General features: G+C 67.1%; 1 protein-coding gene across 1 annotated transcript; it reads left to right on the plus strand.

Moving 5' to 3' along the window:
- Positions 1-726: 726 nt before the first annotated feature.
- HCFC1 (host cell factor C1) lies at positions 727-24,592 on the plus strand. The gene is given in 29 exon segments (XM_084540523.1): positions 727-1,098; positions 2,720-2,885; positions 2,888-2,935; positions 4,558-4,706; positions 5,663-5,823; positions 6,678-6,886; positions 8,067-8,151; positions 9,278-9,384; positions 9,467-9,646; positions 11,035-11,520; positions 12,294-12,454; positions 13,400-13,597; positions 14,467-14,694; positions 15,478-15,582; positions 16,650-16,869; positions 16,972-17,114; positions 17,202-17,340; positions 17,531-17,751; positions 18,965-19,865; positions 19,868-20,415; positions 20,418-20,562; positions 20,657-20,829; positions 21,436-21,741; positions 21,743-21,905; positions 22,345-22,396; positions 22,792-23,127; positions 23,286-23,337; positions 23,719-23,838; positions 24,413-24,592. Coding segments are annotated over 29 exon segments (6,003 nt in total). The 5' UTR covers positions 727-1,062; the 3' UTR covers positions 24,578-24,592.
- Positions 24,593-24,932: the final 340 nt, after the last annotated feature.

A 24,932-nucleotide genomic window follows, 5' to 3' on the forward strand; every position in this document is an offset into this window, starting at 1 on the left:
CATCTTGGGCGGCCTCCCCGGCCTCCTCCCCCCCGCCGCCGCCATCTTGGTTGGGGCCGGGCCTTAAATAAAAAGGGGGGGGGAAAGGGAAAAGGAAAAAAAAGAAAAAAAAAAAGGGGTGGGGGGCCGAGAGGCCGCGGGGGGGGCACCGACATCTTCCCTCCCGCCTCGGCCAGGCGCCGCCATCTTGTCCCGAGGAGGAGGAGGAGGAGGAGCCGCGCGCCGCCATCTTGGGCCCCCCTCCCCTGAGTGTGGCCCCCTCCGCCGCGACATCCGGGCACCTGCGGAGCCCCGCCCCCTGAAGGAGCCACATCCGGGTAACGGCGGCGGCACGGGCGGCGCCATTTTGGGAGGGAACAGCCGGGTACTGAGCCGGGGGGGGGGAGGGGATGCAGGGGGGCTCCACGGGGCCCCCCCGCCGCCATTTTGGGGCCCCTCGGGGGAAAAGGGGCTGGGGGCGGGGCCGGCAGGGGGCGGGGCTTGCGGTGGCAGCCAACATGGCGGCGCCCATGGGGGGCTGAGCGCTCCGTACAGCGCGCGGGAATCGAGTCTGGGGGATCCGCTGAGCGAGGAGGAAATAAAGGGGGTAAAACGGGGCGCGGGGGGCCGCGGGAGGCGGGGGGGGCGCCTGCAGATGGGGTGGGTGGTGGAAAATGACAGAGGGGGCCCTTTAAGGGCTTCCCGTGCGGCCACGCCCCCTCGGCGGCCGTCATGGCGGCGCCCAGCGGCTGCCGTACGGCGCGGGCTGGGCCCCGGGGCCGGGCCTAGCGCCCCCCGCCCGCCCTACGCCGCCCTGGGGCGCCCCCGCCGCGGCGGCGCCCCCCCCCTCCTCCTCCTCCTCCGGGTGCCGCCCACAAGATGGCGGCGCCCAGTCCCCGCCCCCCCAAGATGGCGGCGCCCGCCTCGGGGCTGCCTTTCCGTACAGCTCCCCGCCCGTGAGGGGGGTCGAGGCCGGGCCGGGCGCGGGTCTTTCACCGCCGCTGCCCCCCTCCCTGTGCGACGGAGGAGGCGGAGAGGGGGGGAGTAGGGCGCCGTAGCGAGCGGGCCGCGGTCCCTCCCAACATGGCGGCGCCCAGCGTGCAGAGGGGCGGCGGGGCGGTGAGGAGCGGCGGCGGCGGGGGCCGGGAGGGGGCAAAAACCGGGGCGTGGGGGCAAAAACCGAGGCTGGGAGGCGAAAAGGAGGTAACGGGGGGGGTCCCGGCGGCGTTGGTGCGGGGGTCCCGCGGCTCCCGCGCTCCCTCCCAAGATGGCGCCGCGACCTCCCCAAGATGGCGCCGCCCGTGCGCCCAAGATGGCGCCGCCCTCAGGGGGAGGCAGGGAGCGGGGTGGGGTGAGGTGGGCGGGGCCCTGCGTCGCCCCGCCCACCCCGCCAGCGTCCCGGCCTCCCCCGCGCGGCGCCGAGGAGGCGAGCGCCGCAAGATGGCGGCTCCCAGGGCGGCGTGAAGGCGGCCGCCGCCCCCCCCACGACCCCCCCGGGCCCCCCCCCGCCCCCACCGGCGCCTTACGGAAGCCGCCAGGGGCCGCGAGCCGCCGCCGGGGGGGTGCGGAGGGGGCGCGGGGGGGGGCGGCGGGCAGCGGGAGGGGGCGGCGGGGGGGGGAGGGGGGGGCAGGGCGCCGCCATTTTCCGCCCGGGCAGCGACAAGATGGCGGCTCCCAGGGCCCGGCGGGGGGGGGAGGGGGCGCGGGGGGGCGGGGCGCGGGGGGCGGGGGCACGGGGGAGGGGCGGGGGGGGGAGGGGGGACGTGGGGGAGGGGCGGGGGGGTTGCTAGGGGGTGGGGGCGTTGCTAGGGGGGTAATTGGGGGGTGGGGGGGGCAGTTGCATTGTTAGGGGGTAATTAAGGGCCGGGGGGGGCAATTAATTGTGTGTGTGGGGGGTAATTGGGATCCCGGGGGGGGCAATTGGATTGTTAGGGGGTAATTAAATGTGGGGGGGGGCAATTAAATGTTGGGGGAGGGTAATTGGGTTTCCGGGGGGGGTAATTGGGTTGGAGGGGGGGTAATTGGGCTCCTGGGGGGGCAATTGGATTGTTAGGGGGTAATTAATTAACGGCGGGGGGGGCAATTGTATTGTTAGGGAGCAATTCAATGCTGGGGGGGCAATTAAATGTCAGGGGGGCAATTGGGGTTTTGGGGGGGTAATTGGGCTCCACGATGACAGTTGTGTTATTGGGGGGTAATTAATTAAATATCGGGGGGGCGATTGTGTTGTTAGGGGTAATTAAGTGGCGGGGGGGAGGGGTAATTGGGTTTCCGGGGGGTAATTGGGTTGGGGGGGGCAATTGTATTGTTAGGGGTAATTAAATGTTTGGGGGGGGGCAATAGGGATTCTGGGGGGACAATTGTATTGTTAGGGGGCAATTAAATGTCGGGGGGGGGGCAATTGGGTGCCCGGGGGGTAATTATTGCCAGGGGGCAGTTAATTGACCCGGGGGGGGGGGGGGAATTGGGTTGTGAAGGGGCAGTTAGATGTCAGGGGGGGCAATTGGGGTCCGGGGGGAGGGGGGCAATTGTTTTGTTTGGGGGTAGATGGGGGGGCACTCAGAGGGGCATAAGGGGGGGTACATAAATGGGGGGATGTGGGGGGGGCACATAAATGGGGGGGGCGTAAATGGGGGAGACATGGGGGGGGCGTAAATGGGAGCCCCTTGCGGGGTCACGGGGGGGTCAGGGGGCGCCGCCCTTTCCCGTCGGGGCTCTGACGCCCCCGTGCCCCCCCCAGGACAGGCAGAGGGCCCCCATGGCCGCCCCGGCCCCGGGCGGGGGCCCCCCCGGCGCCCCCCCCGCGCTGCAGCCGCGCTGGCGGCGGGTGGTCGGCTGGTCCGGGCCCGTCCCCCGCCCCCGCCACGGCCACCGCGCCGTCGCCATCAAGGAGCTGATCGTCGTCTTCGGGGGGGCAACGAGGGCATCGTGGACGAGCTGCACGTCTACAACACCGGTACGGGGCGATTAAACGGGGGGGGGGCAAATGGGGGGGGTACGGGGCGAAAGAACGGGGGTAATAGGGGAAAAAATGGGGGTATTGGGGGAGAAAATGGGGGTATTGGGGGTCGGTGGGGGGTCAAGGAGGGCATCGTGGAAGAGCTGCACGTCTACAACACCGGGACGGGGCGATTATGGGGGTGGGGGGGGGCAATTATGGGGGGTGGGGGGCAAATTGGGGGGGGTACGGGGCGAAAAAACGGGGGTAATAGGTGAAAAAATGGGGATATGGGGGAGAAAATGGGGTATTGGGGGTCGGTGGGGGGGAAATGGGGGTATTGGGGGTCAAGGGGGGGCAACGAGGGCGGGGGGGCAAATGGGGGGGTGTTGGGGGGGGTACGGGGTGAAAAAACGGGGATATTGGGGGAGAAAATGGGGATATTAGGGGAGAAAATGGGGTCAAGGGGGGTCAACGAGGGCATCGTGGACGAGCTGCACGGCTACAGCACCAGGACGGGGCAATTAGGGGCTGGGGGGGCAATTAAAGGGGGTTGGGGGCAAATGGGGGGGTACGGGGTGAAAAAATGGGGGTATTGGGGGTTAATAGGGGTCAATGGGGGGTGAAATGGGGGTATTGGGGGTCAAGGGGGGGTCAACGAGGGCATTGTGGACGAGCTGCACGGCTACAACACCGGGAGGGGGCAATTAAATAGGGGGGGGGGCACGGGGGGGCAGTTACAGGGGGCATTGTGGGGAGAAATGGGGGTTAAAGGGAAAAAAATGGGGTTACTGGGGGAGAAAATGGGGTTATTGGAGGGCAATGGGGGGCACTGGGGCAATGGGGGGGGGCAACTGGGGGGGTAACTGAGGGGGTAACTGGGGGTACGGGGCAGTAACTGGGAGCACTGGGGTGCCCCCATCATTGGGATCCAGACACCCCAGGCTGCCCCCCCCCTGTGCCCCCCCCCCTGCTTTCTGCCCCCCCCAGCCACCACCCAGTGGCTCATTTATGCGATTTTTATAGGATTTTTATAGGGTTTTTATAGGGTTTTTATGGGATTTTGGGAGTTTTTCTGTGTGTACTCCTGATCTATGGGGTCTGGGTGCTCTGGGGCGCCCCCCCCCGTTTGCTAACCCCCCCTTTTTGCCCCCCCAGCCACCAACCAGTGGTTCATTTATGGGGTTTCTGTAGGGCTTTTATGGGATTTCTATAGAATTTGGGTTTTTTTTCCATATAATCACCCCATTTATGGAGTCTGGGTGCTCTGGGGCGCCCCCCCCCATTTCCTAACCCCCCCTTTTTGCCCCCCCCAGCCACCACCCAGTGGTTCATTTATGCGATTTCTGTGGGGTTTCTATGGGGTTTTTATGGGATTTCTATAGGATTTTGGGGGTTTCTCCATATAATCACCCCATTTATGGGGTCTGGGTGCTCTGGGGCGCCCCCCCCCGTTTGCTAACCCCCCCTTTTTGCCCCCCCAGCCACCACCCAGCGGCTCATTTATGCGATTTCTATAGGATTTTTATAGGGTTTTTATGGGGTTTTGGGGGTTTTTCTGTGTGTACTCCCCATCTATGGGGTCTGGGTGCTCTGTGGTGCCCCCCCCATTTCCTAACCCCCCCTTTTTGCCCCCCCAGCCACCAACCAGTGGTTCATCCCGGCGGTGCGGGGGGACATCCCCCCCGGCTGCGCTGCCTACGGCTTCGTGTGCGACGGGACGCGGCTGCTGGTCTTCGGGGGCATGGTGGAGTACGGCAAGTACAGCAACGACCTCTACGAGCTGCAGGTGGGTGGGGGCCGGGGGGGCACGGGGGGGGCACCGGGGGGGGGCACGGGCATGGGGAGACCCCAGGGGGGCAAAGGGATAGGGATGGGGAGACCCCAGGGGGCTATGGGGTGGGGAGACCCCAGGGATGGGAATGGGGTCAACGACCTCTACGAGCTGCAGGGGGGTGGGGGGCGTGGGGGGAACGCGGGGGGGGCACGGGGGGGGGCACGGGCATGGGGAGACCCCCGGGGGGCATAGGGATAGGGATGGGGAGACCCCAGGGGGCTATGGGGTGGGGAGAGCCCAGGGATGGGGGGCATGAGGATGGGGTCAATGACCTCTAGAAGCTGTGGGGGGGCATGGGGGGGCATGGGGGGGGCACCGGGGGGGGGCACGGGCATGGTGAGACCCCAAGGGGGCAAAGGGATAGGGATGGGGAGACCCCAGGGGGCTATAAAGTGGGGAGACCCCAGGCATGGGGATGGGGTCAACGACCTCTACGAGCTGCAGGTGGGTGGGGGGCACGGGGGGCACGGGGGGGGCACCGGGGGGGCATGGGGAGACCCCCGGGGGTATAGGAATAGGGATGGGGAGACCCCAGGGATGGGGGGCATGGGGATGGGGTCAATGACCTCTAGAAGCTGTGGGGGGGCATGGGGGGGGTATGGGGGGGGCATGGGGATGGGGAGACCCCAGGGATGGGGACAGGGAGGGGGAGGGAGAGGGGAAGGGGGGTGCTAAGGGGGGGGGTAATGGGGTGGGGGGGCACTGGGGGGGAGGCACCGGGGGGGAGGGGGCATGGGGGGGCCATAGGGACAGGGGAGGGGGGACTGGGAATGAGGGGGGGGGCTGCAGAACGGGGGGGACCCTGGGGATGGGGGGGGCACGAGGACAAGGGGGGGGGTTCCAGGGACCTGGGGGCCCCCCCAGGCCCATCCCCACGCCCCCCCCTTTGTTCCCCCCCCCCCCCCCAGGCGAGCCGCTGGGAGTGGAAGCGGCTGAAGGCGAAGACCCCCAAGAACGGGCCCCCCCCCTGCCCCCGCCTGGGCCACAGCTTCTCCCTGGTGGGCAACAAGTGCTACCTCTTCGGGGGGCTGGCCAACGACAGCGAGGACCCCAAAAACAACATCCCCCGGTGAGGGGGGGGCCTTTTGGGGTGGGGGGGCGTTTGGGGGGGGGTTATAGGGGGAGGTGGGGGGGTATTGGGTGGTTTTGGGGAGATTTGGGGGGTTCTGTCCCCAGGATCTGGGGACAATCGGGGTCAGGGGGCCACCAGGAACCGGGGACAAATGGGGTTGGGGGGCGCAGGACCCCCGGCGACCCCTTTAGGGACAGGGTCTGGGGGCAGTTGGGGTCACGGTGCCACCAGGACCCACCCATTTGGGGCAGAATCCCCCAAATCCTCCACGTTTTGGGGACGCCACCTCCCCACACCCCCCCCCGACACCCTCCGTATGCAACCCCCCGACCCTAAATCCCGACCCTAAATCCGCCCCCCTGTGCCCCCAAATCCCCCCTCCCTGACCCTAAACACCCCTCCCTTTCTCCTAAATCCTGACCCCAAATCCCCCCCCGTGACCCCAAATCCTGACCCCAAATCCCCCCTTCCTGACCCTAAATCCCTCTCTTTCCCCTAAATCCTGACCCCAAATCCCCCCCCGTGCCCCAAATGCCCCCCATGACCCTAAACCCCCCCCTTGCCCCTAAATCCCAACCCCAAATCCCCCCTCTCTGACCCCAAATCCCCCCCCCCGTGCCCCAAATGCCCCCCGTGCCCCCAAATCCCCCCCCGACCCTAAATCCTGACCCCAAATCCCCCCTCCCTGACCCTAAATCCCTCTTTTTCCCCTAAATCCTGACCCCAAATCCCCCCCCGTGACCCCAAATCCCCCTCTTGCCTCTAAATCCCGACCCCAAATCCCCTCTCCCTGACCCTAAACCCCTCCCTGACCCCAAATCCCCCCCCGACCCCAAAATCCCCCCCCCCAGGTACCTGAACGACCTGTACGTGCTGGAGCTGCGCCCGGGCTCGGGGGTGGTGGCGTGGGACATCCCCATCACCTACGGGGTCCTGCCCCCCCCCCGCGAGTCCCACACCGCCGTGGTCTACGCCGAGCGCGACAGCCGCCGGGCACGGCTCCTCATCTACGGCGGCATGAGCGGCTGCCGTCTGGGAGATCTCTGGACCCTCGACATCGGTGAGGGGCTTTTGGGGCAAATTCTGGTGATTTTGGGGCAATTCGGGCGGGTTTGGGGCAGATCGGAGCGGTTTTGGGGTTGTTATGTGGGTTTTGGGGTGCTGCTGGGCACGGCTCCTCATCTACGGCGGCATGAGCGGCTGCCGACTGGGCGACCTCTGGACCCTCGACATCGGTGAGGGGCTTTTGGGGCGAAATCCGGTGATTTTGGGGCAATTCGGGCGGTTTTGGGGCAGATCGGAGTGGTTTTGGGGTTGTTATGTGGGTTTTGGGGTGCTGCTGGGCACGGCTCCTCATCTACGGCGGCATGAGCGGCTGCCGACTGGGCGACCTCTGGACCCTCGACATCGGTGAGGGGCTTTTGGGGCGAAATCCGGTGATTTTGGGGCAATTCGGGCGGTTTTGGGGCAGATCGGAGTGGTTTTGGGGTTGTTATGTGGGTTTTGGGGTGCTGCTGGGCACGGCTCCTCATCTACGGCGGCATGAGCGGCTGCCGTCTGGGCGACCTCTGGACCCTCGACATCGGTGAGGGGCTTTTGGGGCGAATTCCGGTGATTTTGGGGCAATTCGGGCGGGTTTGGGGTGCATCAGAGCGGTTTGGGGTCAATCAGAGCGGTTTTGGGGTGGCGCCGGGCACGGCTCCTCATTTACGGCGGCATGAGCGGCTGCCGTTTGGGAGATCTCTGGACCCTCGACATCGGTGAGGGGCTTTTGGGGCAAAATCCGGAGGTTTTGGGTCAGTCCGGGTGGGTTTGGGTCAATTCTGGTGGTTTTGGGGCCAGTTGGAGCGGTTTCAGGTCAATCCGAGCGGTTTTGGGGCCAATCGGAGTGGTTTTGTTTTTTCTCTTGGAACCCCTGATATCGGCAAGGGGCTTTTTGGGGACAATTCGGGCGATTTTGGGGCTGCTGAGTGTATTTGGGGTTTCTCTTGGGACCCCCGATATCGGTTAGGGGCCTTTTGGGGTGAATCCGGGCTATTTTGGGTTCGCTCCGAGTGGTTTGGGGGTTTTTCTTGGAACCCCCAATATCGGCGAGGGGCCTTTTTGGGCGAATTCGGGCTATTTTGGGGCCGCTCCAAGTGGATTTGGGGTTTTTACTGCAACCCCTGATATCGGTGGGGGGGTGTTTTGGGGCGAATTCGTGTGATTTTGGGGTTTTTACGTGTTTTTTGTCGTGGCAGAGACGCTGACGTGGAATAAGCCCAGCCTGAGCGGGGTGGCGCCGCTGCCGCGCAGCCTGCACTCGGCCACCACCATCGGCAACAAGTGGGTCGGGGGGGGGGCACAAATTGGGGGGGGGGGGCCACAAAATGGGATGGGGGGGCACAAAACATCCCCGGGGGGTCCCCTAAATGGTCCTGGGGGGGCCAGAAATGGGGCTGGGGAGGGTTGGGGCCCCAAAATGGCCCTGGGGGTCCCCAAAATTGCCCCGGGGGGGGTCCCCAAGTGGTCCCAGAGGCCCTGAAATGGGCTGGGGGGGTCCCAAAATGATTCCAGGGGGGTCCCAAAATGGCCCTGGGGGGTCCTGGAAGGCTCCCCCCCCTCCCCAAAATCCCCCCAGGATGTCCATGTTCAGGGGCTGGGTGCTGCTGGGGATCCCCAAATCTCCCCCAGGGCTCCCATTCCGGGTCCGTGGGGGTCTCCTCGCCCTCCTACCCCCCTGAGACCCCCCCCAACCAAATTTTGGGGTTCCTGACCCCCCCCCCCCCCAAAATCTCTCCTGCATGTCCATGTTCAGGGGCTGGGTGCTGCTGGTGCTCCCCAAATCTCCCCCGGGGCTCCCCCAGGGCTCCCATTTTGGCTCTGGGGGGGCTCTCCTCGCCCTCCTACCCCCCGAGACCCCCCCTTAACCAAATTTTGGGGTTCGTTCCCCCCCCCCTTCCCAAATTCCCCCCAGGATGTCTGTGTTTGGGGGCTGGCTGCCACTGGTGCTCCCCAAATCTCCCCCAGGGCTCCCATTCCGGGTCCGTGGGGGTCTCCTTGCCCTCCAACCCCCCCCAAACCCTCTCCCAGCCCCCCCCTTACCAAATTTTGGGGTTCCTGTCCCCCCCCCCCCTTCCCAAATTCCCCCCAGGATGTCCGTGTTTGGGGGCTGGGTGCTGCTGGTGCTCTGCAAAGCTCCTATTTTGGCTCTGGGGGGGGTCTCCTCGCCCTCCAACCCCCCCAAACCCTCTCCCAGCCCCCCCTTAACCAAATTTTGGGATTCCTGCCCCCCCCCCCCCTTCCCAAATTCCCCCCAGGATGTACGTGTTCAGGGGCTGTGTGCTGCTGGTGCTCCCCAAATCTCCCCCAGGGCTCCCATTCCGGGTCCGTGGGGGTCTCCTCGCCCTCCAACCCCCCCAAACCCTCTCCCAGCCCCCCCCCCTTAACCAAATTTTGTCCCCCCCCCCAGGATGTACGTGTTTGGGGGCTGGGTGCCGCTGGTGATGGACGACGTGAAGGTGGCGACGCACGAGAAGGAGTGGAAGTGCACCAACACGCTGGCCTGCCTCAACCTGGGTAAAAAAAAATAAAAAAACACCCCAAAACCCTTTAAAAATGAAACCGGGAGACCTGAAAACGAGGTTTTTCGCCCCAAAAGACTCGATGTCGTGGGAGCCCATCGTGATGGACACGCTGGAGGACAACGTGCCGCGGGCGCGGGCCGGGCACTGCGCGGTGGCCATCACCACGCGCCTCTACATCTGGAGCGGCCGCGACGGCTACCGCAAGGCCTGGAACAACCAGGTCTGCTGCAAGGACCTCTGGTACCTCGAGACCGGTGAGTGGGGGGCGCGGGGACACCCCCCCGGCACCCCGAAATTGGGGGGGAGGGGGGTGGGGGGGGGGTGGGGGGGCTGGGATCCTGTGCCGGGTATGGGGAAGGGGGAATGGGGGTGCGCAGGTTCGTTATTGGGGTGCGCAGCCTCTTTTTGGGGGCACAGGTCCGTTATTGGGGTGGACAACCCCATATTGGGGTGCACAGGTTCATTATTGGGGTGTGCAGCCTCTTTTTGGGGGGCACAGCCCCGTTATTAGGGTGCACAGCCCCGTTACAGGGGTGGACAGGTCCATTACTGGGGTGGACAGGTTCGTTATTGGGGTCTGCAGCCTCTTTTGGGGTGCACAGGTCCGTTATGGGGGTGCACAGGTTCATTATTGGGGTGTTCGACCTCTTTTGGGGGGCACAGGTCCGTTATTGGGGTGCATGACTCCCTATTGGGGTGCACAGGTTCATTATGGGGGTGTTTGACCTCTTTTGGGGTGCACAGGTCCCTATTGGGGTGCATGGCTCCCTATTGGGGGTGCACAGCCCCGTTATGGGGGTCTGCAGCCTCTTTTGGGGGGCACAGGTCCGTTATTGGGGTGCACAGCTCCCTATCGGGGTCTGCAGCCTCTTTTGGGGGGCACAGCCCCGTTATTGGGGTGCACAGGTCCCTATTGGGGTGCACAGGTTCATTATGGGGGTGTTTGACCTCTTTTGGGGTGCACAGGTTCCTATTGGGGTGCACAGGTCTCTATTTGGGGTGCACAGCCCTGTTATGGGGGTCTGCAGCCTCTTTTGGGGGGCACAGGTCCGTTATTGGGGTGCACAGCCCTGTTATTGGGGTGCACGGCTCCCTATTGGGGCGCACAGTCTCATTATTGGGGTGTATGGCTCCCTGTCAGGGTGTGCAGCCTCTTTTGGGGTGCACAGGTTCATTATTGGGGTGTTCGACCTCTTTTGGGGTGCACAGATCCCTGTTGGGGGTGCACAGCCCCGTTATTGGGGTACCCCCCTCTCCCCCCACCCCCTAACCCCTTTTTCTCTCCCCCCCAACCCCTTTCTCTGTCCTCTCCCCTAACCCTTACCCTTTATACCCCCTAACCCCACGTTCCCCCCTAACCCTATATCCCCCAACCCTCTCTGTCCCCTTCCCCTAATTCCCCTACCCCTACCCCCCTAACCCCTTACCCCCTACCCCCCCACACCCCCTCCACCCCCCCACCCCCCCCACACCCCCTAATTCCCCCCCCACCCCAAATCCCCCCTCCCCTAACCCTATATCCCCCAACCCTCTATTTCCCCTACCCCTACCCCCCTAACCCCTTACCCCCTACCCCCCCACCCCCCTCCACCCCCCCCCACACCCCCTCCACCCCCCCCCACCCCCAAATCCCCCCCCCCAGAGCGCCCCCCGGCCCCCGCCCGGGTGCAGCTGGTGCGCGCCAACACCACGTCGCTGGAGGTGAGCTGGGGCGCGGTGCCGACGGCGGAGCAGTACCTGCTGCAGCTGCAGCGCTACGAGCTGCCCCCCGCCGCCCCCGCGCCCCCCCCGGTGCCCTCCGTCCCCGCCAACCCCCCCAAGAGCCCCGCGCCCGCCGCCGCCGCCCCCCCGGCCCCCTCCCCGCAGCCCCCCCTGGCTCCCGTGGGGCTCACGCTGCTGCCCCCCCCCCCCCAAACCGCCGCCGCCGCGACTGCCACCACCGCCGTGACCCCCCCGGTGCCCCCCGCCGCCCCCACAGCTGCTGCTGCTGCTGCTGCTGGGGGGGGGGGTGGTGGTGCTGGGGGGGTGGGGGGCGCCGGGGGGGGCGCGGGGGCGCTGCAGGTGTTGCCCCCCGGGAGCGGCGCTGCTGCCAGCCCCCTGCCCGCTGCTGGAGCGGCGAGGACGCCGGGTGAGTGGGGGGGGGGGATATGGGGTTGGGGGGGGGTTGGGGGGGTTATGGGGTTGGGGGGGGGTTATGGGGGTTTGGGGGGGGTTATTGGGGGGGTTAGGGGGGGTTAAAGGGGTTGGGGGGGTTATTGGGGGGTTTGGGGGGGGTATTGGGGGGGTTATGGGGGGTTAAAGGGGTTGTGGGGGGAGATTGGGGGTTTGGGGGGGGTTCGGGGGGTTTTAGGGGGGCTATGGGGTTTGGGGGGGCTTGGGGGGTGTTTGACAGGATTGTGAGGGGGTTGGTGGGGGGTTATTGGGGGGTTTGGGGGGGCTTGGGGTGGTTATGGGGGGTCTAAGGGGGTTGTGGGGGGGTTATTGGGGGCTTATGGGGGGGTTTGGGGGGACTATGGGGTTGGGGGGGGCTTGGGGGGGTTTTGGGGGGGCTTGGGGGGTTGTTGGGGGGGTTATTGGGGTTTGGGGGGGTTGTGGGGGGAGATTGGGGGGTTGTAGGGTGGTTATGGGGAGGTGTGGGGGGGGCTATGGGGTTGGGGGGGTGTTTGGGGGGTCATGGGGGGTTTAAGGGGGTTGTGGAGGGGATTGGGGAGGTTGCGGGGGGTTTGTGGCGGGGTTATGGGGGGTCGTGGGGGGTTTTGGGGGGTTATGGGGGCGTTAGATTTGGGGGGGGTTACAGCAACACGAGCATCTTGGGGACACCGAGGGGTCCTAGGAGGGGACACGGGGGTCCCCATCCACCCTCCACTGACCCCTTTGTGCCCCCCCCGTGTCCCCCCCCAGGCGTCCCGGCGGTGCTGAAGGTGACGGGCCCCCCCGCGGGGGCCGGCCCCCCCCTGGTGACGGTGCGCTCGGCCGCGCAGCCGGGCAAGGCGCCGGTGACGGTGACGTCCCTGCCCGCCGGAGTGCGCATGGTGGTGCCCAGCCAGAGCCCACAGGGCACGGTGAGGGGGGGGGGGCATTGGGGGGGGCACCGGGGGGGTGGGGGGGGGTTGGGGGGGGATTTGGGGGGGTTGGAGGGGGGTTGGGGGGGATTTGGGGACACGGGGACAGCCAGGAGCACTGGGATGCGTTGTTGTGGTGTCCCCGGGGTGACCCCTGATGTCCTGGGTGCCCCCCCCAGTGTCCCCGGGGTGCCCCCCAGTGTCCCCCAATGTCCTTGGATGACCCCCAATGTCCCCGGGGTGCTCCCGAATGCCCCCCAGTGTCCCCTGGATGTCCCCTAATGTCCCTGGGGTGCCCCCCAATGTCCCTGGGTGTCCCCTGGGTGCCCCCCAACACCCCCTGGATGCCCCCTAGCGTCCCCGGGGTGACCCCCACTGCCTCCTGATGTCCTTGGGGTGCCCCCTAATTGCCCCCCAATGTCCCCAGATGTCCCCTAATGCCTCCTAATGTCCCTGGATGTCCCCCAATGTCCTTAGGGTGCCCCCCAACACCCCCTGGATGTCCTTTGGATGTCCCCTAATGTCCCTGGGGCACCCCCCAAATGCCCCCCAGTGCCCCCTGGATGCCCCCTCACACCCCCAGGGTGCCCCCAACACCCCCCAACGCCCCCTGGGTGCCCCCCACCACCCCCTGGATGCCCCCTCACGCCCCCCGGATGCCCCCTCAAGCCCCCAGGGTGCCCCCACCACCCCCAGGGTGCCCCCCACCACCCCCCGGATGCCCCCTCACGCCCCCAGGGTGTCCCCCAACACCCCCCAACGCCCCCAGGGTGCCCCCTCACACCCCCAGGGTGTCCCCCAACACCCCCCAACGCCCCCAGGGTGCCCCCCAACACCCCCTGGGTGCCCCCCAATGCCCCCCACCACCCCCTGGATGCCCCCTCACGCCCCCAGGGTGCCCCCCGCTGCCCCCTCACGCCCCCGTTGCCCCCCCCCGTCCCGCAGGTGATCGGCAGCAGCCCCCAGATGAGCGGCATGGCGGCGCTGGCGGCGGCGGCGGCGGCCACGCAGAAAATCCCCCCCGCCTCGGCCCCCACCGTGCTCAGCGTCCCCGCCGGGGCCACCATCGTCAAGACGGTGGCCGTCACCCCCGGGGCCACCACCCTGCCCGCCACCGTCAAGGTGGCCTCGTCCCCCGTCATGGTGAGGGCTCGGGGACGTTTTTTGGGGGGGGGGGCGCACGGGTTTGGGGACATTTGGACCCAAAGCGGGGACGGGGATGCTGATTTGGGGGTGTTTGTCCCCAAAGTGAGGACAGGGACACTGATTTGGGGGTGTTTGTCCTCAAAGCGGGGGCACCAGCGGGATTGGGGACATTGATTTGGGGACGTTTGGCCCTGAAGGGGGCAAGGACACTGATTTGGGGGTGTTTGCCCCCGAAGTGAGGGCAGGGATACCAATTTGGGGATATTTGTCCCCAAACTGGGGAAACCGAAGGGGTCCGGGACACAAATTTGGGGACGTTTTTCCCAAAAGGGGATGGGGACACTGATTTGGGGATATTTGTCCCCAAAGCAGGGGCACCAGTGGGGACAGGGACACAAGTTTGGGGACTGGGACACTGATTTGGGGACATTTTCCCAAAAAGGGGGGGGACAGGGCCACCGATTTGGGGATGTTTGGCCCGGAAAGAGGATAGGGACACTGATTTGGGGACGTTTGGCCCCAAAAGGGGATGGGGACACTGATTTGGGGACATTTTCCTCCAAAGGGGGGGGACAGGGACACTGACTTGGGGACATTTACCCCAGAATTGGGGAAAACCGAAGGGGTCAGGGCCACGAACTGGGGGACGTTTGTCCCTGATGGGGATGCAAATTTGGGGACACTTTCCTCCAAAGGGGGGGGGGGGTCAGGGGCACCAATTTGGGGACGTTCATCCCCAAAGTGGGGGACGGGGCCACCGATTTGGGTCCCGTTTCCCCCCAAATCGCTCGCGCCACCGTTTCGCTGCCTTTTTCCCCCAAACCACCGTGCCCCCCCCCATTTTTTTTTTTATTTCTCCCCCCCAGGTGAGCAACCCGGCCACGCGGATGCTGAAGACGGCGGCGGCGGCGGTGGGGACGTCGGGGGGGGCGCCGGCCACCAACACGGGCACGCGGCCCATCATCACCGTGCACAAGTCGGGGACGGTGACGGTGGCGCAGCAGGCGCAGGTGATGACCACCGTGGTGGGGGGGGTCACCAAAACCATCACCCTGGTCAAGAGCCCCATCTCCGTGCCGGGGGGCAGCGCCCTGGTGAGTCTGGGGGGGGGTTTGGGGGAGGTTCAGGGGGCTGGGGGGGTGCTGACCCTATAAAACGGCCAGTTTTGGGGCACCTGAGGGGTTTGGGGGGTCCTAATTCTGTGAATTAAGTGGGTTTGGGGGGGTTAAATGGCCTGGGGGGGCCTAACCCGGTAAATTTAATGGGTTTGGGGCACCTGAGGGGTTTGGGGGGGTCCTAAATCTGTGAATTAAGTGGGTTTTGGGGGGCTTAAATGGGCTGGGAGGGTCCTAATCCTGTAAATTAACTGGGTTTGGGGGGGGTTAAGGGGGCTGGGGGGGTCTTAACCCTATAAATTAATAGGGTTTGGGGGGGGTTAAATGGGCTGGGAGGGGGTTAAATGGGCTGGGGGGGTCTAACCCCATAAATTAGGTGGGTTTAGGGCACCTGAGGGGCTGGGGGAGGGTCCTAATTCTGTGAATTAAGTGGGTTTGGGGGGGTTAAATGGGCTGGGGGGGGGTCCTAATCCTGTAAATTAACAGGGTTTGGGGGGGTTAAATGGGCTGGGGGGGGGTCCTAATCCTGTAAATTAACAGAGTTTGGGGGGGGTTAAATGGGCTGGGGGGGTGCTGACCCTATAAAATCGCCAGTTTTGGGGCATCTGAGGGGTTTGGGAGGGCCCTGACCCCCTGACCCTATAAATTTAGTGGGTTTGGGGGGGTTAAATGGGCTGGGGGGGTCCTAACCCCGTAAATTAACGAGGTTTGGGGGGGGTCAGATGTCCGGGGGGGTGATTTAACCCCAAATCCCCCCCCCAGATCTCTAACCTGGGCAAGGTGATGTCCGTGGTGCAGACCAAGCCCGTGCAGACCTCGGCCGTCACCGGGCAGGCGTCCAGCGGGCCGGTCACCCAGATCATCCAGGTCAGCCCCTCGTTAGCGCTAATTAACCCCCCTCGTTAACCCACAGCAGCCAGCTCAGCCCCCCCCCAGTTAATTATCCCCTAATTAATCGATTAACGCGGTCACCCAGAGCACCTGGGAAAGCGCCATTAACAAATCTTCCCCTAATTAACCCCATTGCCCAGGCGAGCCCCCCCATAAACACCCCTAATTAGTTAACCCTAATTAACCCCATCATCCAGGTGAGCCCCCCAATTAATTAACACCCCTAATTAACCCCCCAATTAACCCCATCAGCCAAATGATCCAGGTGAGCCCCCCGCTTTCCCCCCTAGATCTCCCCCCCAATTAACCCTCCAATTAACCCTTCCCTCCCCCAATTAACCCTTTCCTTTCCCCAAACCCCCCAATTAACCCCTTTCTTTCTGAAATCCCCCCAATTAACTCCTTCCTTCCCCAAATCCCCCCCAATTAACCCCTTCCTTCCCCAACCCCCCCAATTAACCCTTTCCCAACCCCCCCAATTAACCCCTTCCTTCCACGAACCCCCCAATTAACCCCTTCCTTCCCCAACCCCCCCAATTAACGCCTTCCTTCCCTAAATCCCCCCAATTAACCACTTCCCTCCCCAAACCCCCCAATTAACCCTTTCCCAACCCCCCAATTAACCCCTTCCTTTCCCAACCCCCCCAATTAACCCCTTCCTTCGCCGAACCCCCCCAATTAACCCTTTTCCAACCCCCCCAATTAACCCTTTCCTTTCCAGAACCCCCCCAATTAACCCCTTCCTTCCCCGAACCCCCCCAATTAACCCCTTCCTTCCACGAACCCCCCAATTAACCCTTCCCCAAATCCCCCCAATTAACCCCTTCCTTCCCCAATTCCCCCCCAATTAACCCTTTTCCAACCCCCCCAATTAACCCTTTCCTTTCCAGAACCCCCCCAATTAACCCCTTCCTTCCCCAACCCCCCCCAATTAACCCCTTCCTTCCCCAAATCCCCCCAATTAACCCCTTCCTTCCCCAACCCCCCCAATTAACCCTTTCCTTTCCAGAACCCCCCCAATTAACCCCCCCCTCTCCCCGCAGACCAAGGGGCCGCTGCCGGCCGGCACCATCCTGAAGCTGGTGACGTCGGCGGACGGGAAGCCCCCCACCATCCTGAGCACCACGCAGGCGGGGGGGGCGCCCCCCAAGCCCACCATCCTGGGCATCAGCAGCGTCTCGCCCAGCACCACCAAGCCCGGCACCACCACCATCATCAAGACCATCCCCATGTCGGCCATCATCACCCAGTCGGGGGCCACCGGTGAGCACTGGGAGGCCACCGGGACCGCGTGGAGGGGGCGCAGGGACCACCCTGACCCCCCCCAAATCGTCCCTGCGTCCCCCCCTCCCCTCCCTTCCCCAGGCGTCACCAGCAGCCCCGGCATCAAGTCGCCCATCACCATCATCACCACCAAGGTCATGACCTCCGGCACCGGCACCCCCGCCAAAATCATCACCGCCGTCCCCAAGCTGGCCACGGGCCACGGGCAGCAGGGGGTGACGCAGGTGAGTGCCGGGACCCCCCCCCGAGACCCCTCCCTTTCCGTTTTTCCCCCTTTTTTTTAAATTTTAACCTTTTTCCCTCTTTTTTAGGTGGTTCTGAAGGGCGCCCCCGGGCAGCCGGGCACCATCCTGCGCACGGTGCCCATGGGGGGGGTCCGCCTGGTGACACCCGTCACCGTCTCGGCCGTCAAGCCCACCGTCACCACGCTGGTGGTGAAGGGGACCACGGGTGAGCTGCTGGCACCCCGGGGGGGGGCGTCCCGGGCTGGGGGTGTCCCCTGTGCCCCCCCACCCCGGCGTCACCACGTGGGGTGGGGTGAGGGGGGTCCTGAGCTCCTCGCGCTCCCCTAACGGAGAGAGGGGGCGACCCTAACAAAATGGGGGGACAGGAGGTGACAAGCATCCCCCCCCTCCCCCAGGTGTCACCACGCTGGGCACGGTGACGGGCACGGTGTCCACCAGCCTGGCGGGGGCCGGGGGCCACAGCACCAGCGCCTCGCTGGCCACCCCCATCACCACGCTGGGCACCATCGCCACGCTGTCCAGCCAGGTCCTCAACCCAGCCGCCATCACCGTCTCGGCCGCCCAGACCACCATGACGGCCGCCGGCGGGCTCGGCACGCCCACCATCACCATGCAGGTGAGCGCTGGGGGGTGCTGGGGGTGGCCGGGGGGCTTGGGGGCACCAGAGACCCAGGGGGCCTTGGGGACGTGGTCATGGGTGGCGTAGACGTGGTCAAGGGGTTGGGTGGATGTGGCCATGGTTGGCGTGGAGGTCATGGGGTTGGGTAGACATGGCCATGGCGTTGGGTAGATGTGGCCATTGTTGACGTAGACGTCATGGGGTTGGGTAGACATGGCCATGGTTGACGTAGATGTCATGGGGTTGGGTAGACATGGCCACGGTTGACGTAGATGTCATGGGGTTGGGTAGATGTGGCCATTGTTGACGTAGACATGGCCATGGGGTTGGGTAGACATGGCCATGGTTGACGTAGATGTCATGGGGTTGGGTAGATGTAGTCATAGTTGGCATAGACATCAGGGTGTTGGGTAGACATGGCCACGGTTGACGTAGACGTCATGGGGTTGGGTAGATGTGGCCATTGTTGACGTAGATTTGGCCATGGCGTTGGGTAGACATGGCCATGGTTGACATAGATGCCATGGGGTTGGGTAGACATGGCCACGGGGTTGGGTAGACCTGGTCATCGTTGGCGTAGATGTCAAGATGTCATGGGGTTCGGTAGACGTGCTCATCATTGGCGTAGACGTCATGGGGTTGGGTAGACATGGCCACGGTTGACGTAGATGTCATGGGGTTGGGTAGATGTGGCCATTGTTGATGTAGACATGGCCGTGGCGTTGGGTAGATGTAGTCATAGTTGGCATAGACATCATGGTGTTGGGTAGACATGGTCGTGGGTGGTGTAGACATGGCCATGGTTGACATAGACGTCATGGCGTTGGGTAGACTTGGCCGCGGTTGGCGTAGACATCATGCAGTTGGGTAGACTTGGCCATGGTTGACGTAGACGCAGCCATGGGTCATCGGCAGGACCTTGGGAGTCATCGGGGGACTTGTGGTCACCAGACACCCATGGGTGCTTGGGGGCACGGCCATTGGGTTGGGTAGACTTGGCCATGGTTGGCGTAGAGGTGGTCATGGCGTTGGGTAGCCTTGGCCACGGTTGGCGTAGACGCGACCACGCGCGGCGTAACTGTGCCGGTGGGCCCCCACCACGTCCCTCGGGACCCCTGGGCACGTAGCGAGGTGACAACGGGGCTGGGGGCGTGGTGGGGGACCCCGAGGGTGGCCGGGGGGGGTCGGTGACGCCGCGTGCGGGCGGCAGCCCGTGTCCCAGCCCACGCAGGTGACGCTGATCACGACGCCGAGCGGCGTGGAGGCGCAGCCGGTGCACGACCTCCCGGTCTCCATCCTGGCCTCGCCCACGGCCGAGCAGCCGGCGGCCGCCGCCGCCTTGACCGAGGGCGGGGGGCAAGCCGAAGGGACCCCCCCCGGCACCGTCACCCTGGTGTGCTCCAACCCCCCCTGCGAGACCCACGAGACCGGCACCACCAACACCGCCACCACCAGCGTGGTGGCCAACGTGGGCGCCGGGCAGCTCCAGCTCCTCTGCGAGAGCCCCCCCGAGGGGCTGCCCCCCGGCACCGCCACCGCCACCGCCGCCGTCCGGGTGTGCGCCAACCCCCCCTGCGAGACCCACGACACCGGCACCACCAACACCGCCACCACCGCCGGCGCCCGGCTCTGCGCCGACGACCCCGCGCCGCGCCGCGCCGCCCCCTGCGCCACCCAGCAGACCGCCGCCACCGGCACCACCATGACGGCGCGGGCACAGCCCTGCTCGGCGCCCCCCCCCGGCGACGCCACCACCGCCACCACCGCCGCCGACGCCGTCACCCTGGTGTGCTCCAACCCCCCCTGCGAGACCCACGAGACCGGCACCACCAACACGGCCACCACCACCACGGCCGCCGGCTCCCGGTTGGGCCCCGGTGCTGCCGGTGAAGCCCAGGGGGCGGCCGCCGGCACCGCGGCGCCGTCGTGGCCCTGCTCCAACCCCCCCTGCGAGACCCACGAGACCGGCACCACCAACACCGCCACCACCACCACGGCCTCGGGCTCGCGGCCGTGCTCCGGCGCCGCGCCAGAAGGCCAGGAGGAGGTGGGGACGGCCACCGACGGCACCGCCGCGACCACCGCGGGGTCCCGGCCGTGCTCCAACCCCCCCGCGAGACCCACGAGACCGGCACCACCAACACGGCCACCACCGCCTGCTCCTGCCCGGGCCGCGAGCTGCCCGGCGCCCCCTGTGCCACGCAGCAAACCGCGGCCACCGGCACCACCATGACGCCGGCCGTGGCCCACGGGGACAGATCCCGGCCCTGCCAAAACCCCGCGGCGCCGTCGTGGCCCTGCTCCAACCCCCCCTGCGAGACCCACGAGACCGGCACCACCAACACGGCCACCACCACCACGGCCTCGGGCGAGGGGCCCGGCACCACCGGCGGCGGCACCGGTACCACCAGCACCACCAGTAGCACCAGCAGCAGCGCCGCCGCGGCGCCGTGGCCCTGCTCCAACCCCCCCTGCGAGACCCACGAGACCGGCACCACCAACACCGCCACCACCACCACGGCCTCGGGGTCACGGCCAGGGGGCGCCGACGCCGCCCCCGCCGCCGGCACCGGGACCACTGCCGGGGCCCGGCCGTGCCCCGAGCCCCCCGAGCCCACCGCGGGGGGGCGGCCGAGCAGAGCCCCTCGGCGGGTGCACCGCCGCCGCCGGCTGAGGGGGTGCCCCCCGCGGGCCCCCCCAGCCCCACGCCCACCCCCCCCGGCTGCTCCAACCCCCCCTGCGAGACCCACGAGACGGGGACGACCCACACGGCCACCACCGTCACCGCCAGCATGGGCGCCAACCAAGGTGAGACCCCCCCCCCGCCAGGAGCCCCCTCCCCAATTTATGTGGGTTGGGGGGGGCACCTCGCTCACCCCCAGCCCCAAATCTCTCCCCGCAGACCCCCCCCCGCCGGCTGCCAACGGGCAGGGGGAGCCCGAGCCCCCCCTCAACCCCCCCGGTGGGGAGGGGTCCCCCTCCGGCGCCCCCAGCCCCGGTGTTGCCGGAGCCCCCCAGCCCCGGGCGGTGACCACGGTCACACAGTCCACCCCGGCCCCCGGGCCCGCCGTGCCGGTGAGTGCTGGGGGGGGGCTTGGGGGTAATTCGGGGGTATTTGGGGGGGGTTGGGGGCAATTGGGGTTATTTGGGTGGGCGTTGAGGGGTCTTGGGGGGGTTTGGGTGGGCTTTGGGGGGTCTTGGGGGCATTTGGGGGTGGCTTCGGGGCAATTGGGGGTATTTGGGGGAGCGTTGAGGGGTTTTGGGGGGGTTTGGGGGGGCATTTGGGGGCAATTGGGGGCATTTGGGTGGGCGTTGAGGGGCTTGGGGGCGTTTGGGGGGGCAATGAGGGGGCTTGGGGGCATTTACAGGGACATTGGGGGGATTTGGGGGTATTTGGGGGGGCATTGAGGGGGCTTGGGGGCATTTGGGGGCGGTTTGGGGGTAATTCGGGGGTATTTGGGGGGCTTGGGGGCATTTGGGGTTATTTGGGGGGGGGGACTGAGGGGTCTTGGGGGCATTTACAGGGACACTGGGGGTATTTGGGGGGGCTCAGGGGCATTTGGGGGAGATTTGGGATCGGGGGGGGTCATTAAGGACCGGGTGGGGACAGAAGAATTTGGGGGGGGGGCATTTGGGGGTGCTACGGCCTCACCCTTTGCCCCCCCCCCCCCCCCCCCGCAGAGCATCTCCTCGCTGACGGAGCCCCCCCCGGCACCCCCGAGCCCCCCGCCCCCCCAGAGCCCTCCCCCCCGGAGCCCCCCGCCTCCTCCTCCACCCCCCCGACCCCCCCACCCCCCCCTTCCTCGGGGACCCCCCCAGCCCCCCCAGCTCCTTCCTCCTCCTCCTCCTCCTCCTCCTCCTCCGCCGCCCCCCCGGCTCCCCGGAGCCCCCGGGGGCCTCGGCGGTGGTCCTGGCCCCCCCCCAACCCTCGGGGGGGGGCGCCCCGGGCGAGGGGCTGGCGCTGCCCCCCGAGCTGATGGCCGAGGCGCCCCTGGGGGGGGCCGGGGGGGCGCCGGGGCTGACCCCCGAGGAGCTGGCGGTCACCGCCGCGGCCGAGGCGGCGGCGCAGGCGGCGGCGGCCAGCGAAGAGGCCACGGCGCAAGCCCTGGCCATCCAGGCCGTGCTGCAGGCGGCCCAGCAGGCCGCCTTGGGTGAGGGGGGGTCCGGGGGGGTCATATGGGGGGCTGGGGGGGGATATCGGGGGGTATTGGGGGGTTATAGGGGGTTATGGGGGGGTTATGGGGGGTCACGGCAAGCCCTGGCCATCCAGGCCATGCTGCAGGCGGCCCAGCAGGCTGCCTTGGGTGAGGGGGGGTCCTGGGGGGGGTCCTGGGGGGTCTGGGGGGTCATATGGGGGGCTGGGGGGGTCTGGGGGGAGATATCAGGGGGTTATGGGGTGATACGGGGGGTTATGGGGGGGTTATTTGGGGTCACGGGCAAGCCCTGGCCATCCAGGCCGTGCTGCAGGTGGCCCAGCAGGCTGCCTTGGGTGAGGGGGGGTCCGGGGGGGTCATATGGGGGGCTGGGGGGGGATATCGGGGGGTATTGGGGGGTTATAGGGGGTTATGGGGGGGTTATAGGGGGTCACAGCAAGCCCTGGCCATCCAGGCCGTGCTGCAGGCGGCCCAGCAGGCCGCGTTGGGTGAGGGGGGGGCCGGGGGTGTCATATGGGGGGCTGGGGGGGGATTTGGGGGATATCGGGGGGTTATGGGGCAGTTTTGGGGGGGTTATGGGGGAAAATGGGGTGGTACGGGGGGGTTACAGGGGGCTATGGGGGGGCTGTGGGGGGGCAATGGGGCAGTATAGAGGGGACTGGGGGGGGCAACGGGGGATTTAGGGGGAATTGGGGGGGGTACGGAGGGGGTTGGGGAAGATACGGGGGTCTTGGGGCAAATTGGGGGGGGAATGGGGCTGAATGGGGGGGGGCATAGGGGGTCGGGGGGGGGATAGGAGACCCTGGGGGGGCCACAGCGGCTCCTGGACACCCCCAAACCCCCCCCAACCCCCCCCATAACCCCCCTTTCCCCCCCCCAACAGGCGCAGCGGAACCCCTGGACAGCGGCGAGCCCGGGGGGGCTCCCCCGGCCCCCCCCGACCTCCCCCCCTTGGGGGGCGACCCCCCCGAGGGCCCCCCGGCCCCATCCCCATCGTCCTGACCCAGCAGGAGCTGGCGGCGCTGGTGCAGCAGCAGCAGCTCCAGGAGGCGCCCCCCCCGCAGACCCCCCCCACAGCCCCCCCACAACCCGCCGGGACCCCCCCGGCCCCCCCGGGACCCCCCCCGGCCGCCGCCGCCCCCCCCCAGCTGCCCACCGAGGCGCTGGCCCCCGCCGACAGCCTCAACGACCCCGCCGCCGACGCCAACGGGCTGGGGGAGCTGGGGGGGGCCCCCGGGACCCCCGCGGGGCTGCTGCCCCCCCCCGCCGACGGTGAGAGCCCTGGGGGGGGGGTTGGAAAAATTTTGGGGGGGGGGCTGGGGAAAATTTGGGGGGTGTAGGGGGAAATTTGGGGAGGTTTGGGAGGGTTTTGGGGGGGCTGGGGGGGGCCCCTGGGACCCCCACGGGGCTGCTGCCCCCCCCGCCGATGGTGAGAGCCCTGGGGGGGGGGGTTGGAAAAATTTGGGGGGGGCTGGGGGAAATTTGGGGGGGCTGGGGGGGGTCCCAATTAATGGGGGGGCACCTGAAGGTTGGGGAGGGTCCCAGTTAATGGGGAGGGGGTCCCCAATTATTGGGGGGGGGGGTCCTAATGATTTGGGGGGGTCCCAATTAATGGGGAGGGGGCCCCCAGTTAATGGGGGGCACCTGGCAATTGGGGGGGGCCCAATTAATGGGGGGGGGGGGCTCTTTTTTGGGCTGGGGGTGCCCTCTCCGGGGGTGCCCTTTTGAGGGGTGCCCTCTCTGGGGGGGTGCCCTGGGTGCAGGGGGGGGGGGGGTCTCACTGACCGTGCCCCCCCCCCCCCTCCCCCAGGCCTGGGCCCCCCCCAGCCCCTTCGTGCCCCCCCCGCCCGTGGTGGGGCCCAGCCCGGCCAAGCTGCAGGCGGCCGCGGCCCTGGCGGAGGTGGCCAACGGCATCGAGGGGGCGCCCGTGGTGAGGGGGGGTCCGGGGGGCGGGACACGGGTGGGGGGGGGGGCTGTTATGGGGCTGGGGAGGGGTTGGGGGGGGTTATGGGGTCCCGGGGGGGTTTGGGGGGGGTATGGGGGGGCTATGGGGGGGCTATGGGGTGGTGGTGGGGCTGGGGGGGTTTTGGGGGGGCTATGGGGTGGTGATGGGGCAGGGGGGGGGCTGGGGGGCTGGGGGGGGGTACGGGGTGGTTATGGGACTGGGGGGGGGGCTACGGGGGGGCTATGGGGTGGTTGTGGGGCTGTTAAGGGGTGGTTGTGGGGCTGGGGGGGCTATGGGGTGGTTGTGGGGTGGTTATGGGGCTGGGGGGGTCTGTGGGGGTTGGTTATGGGGCGGTTGTAGGGCTGGGGGGTGGTTATGGGGGGGCTTTTATGGGGTGCTGGGGGGTTGTGGGGGGGCTGGGGGCTTCGGGGGGGTCTGGGGGCTTCAGGGAGGGGGCTGGGTGCTTCAAGGGGGTCTGGGGGCTTTAGGGGGGTGTGTGGGGTCTGTGGGGCCGCCTGTGGGGTCGCGGTGCCATGTGTCCCCCCCGTGTCCCCCCCAGAAGCCGGACCCGGCGGCGCCCCCCAAGGCGCCCCCCCGCAAGGAGCAGCAGTGGTTCGACGTGGGGGTGATCAAGGGCACCACCATGCTGGTCACACACTTCTTCCTGCCGCCCCCCGACGCCCCCGCCCCCGACGTCAGTCCCGGGGGGGCCCCAAAATCCTAGGGGGGGGGTCCCGTGTTCCCTTGGGGGGTCCTCATGTCCCTTATAGGGGTCTCCATGTCCCCTAGAGGGGGTCCCTGTGTCCCCTAGGGGTGCCCTTGGGTCCCTTAGGGGGGTCCCCGTGTCCCCTGTAGGGGTCCCCCAGATCCTATCGGGGTCCCCGTGTCCCCCAGGGGGGTCCCCATGTCCCTTATAGGGGTCCTATGGCCCCTAGGGGTGTCCCCCTGTCCCCTATGGGTGTCCCCAGGCCCCTAGGGGTGTCCCCATGGACCCTGTGGGTGTCTCACTGTCCCCTAGGGGTGTCCCAAAGTCCCTTATGGCCCTTTAATGTCCCTTAAGGGTGTCCCCCTGTCCCTTG

The sequence above is a fragment of the Aythya ferina genome, assembly GCF_964211825.1.
Source record: "Aythya ferina genome assembly, contig: HAP1_SCAFFOLD_1130, whole genome shotgun sequence".
Lineage (NCBI taxonomy): Eukaryota > Metazoa > Chordata > Aves > Anseriformes > Anatidae > Aythya > Aythya ferina.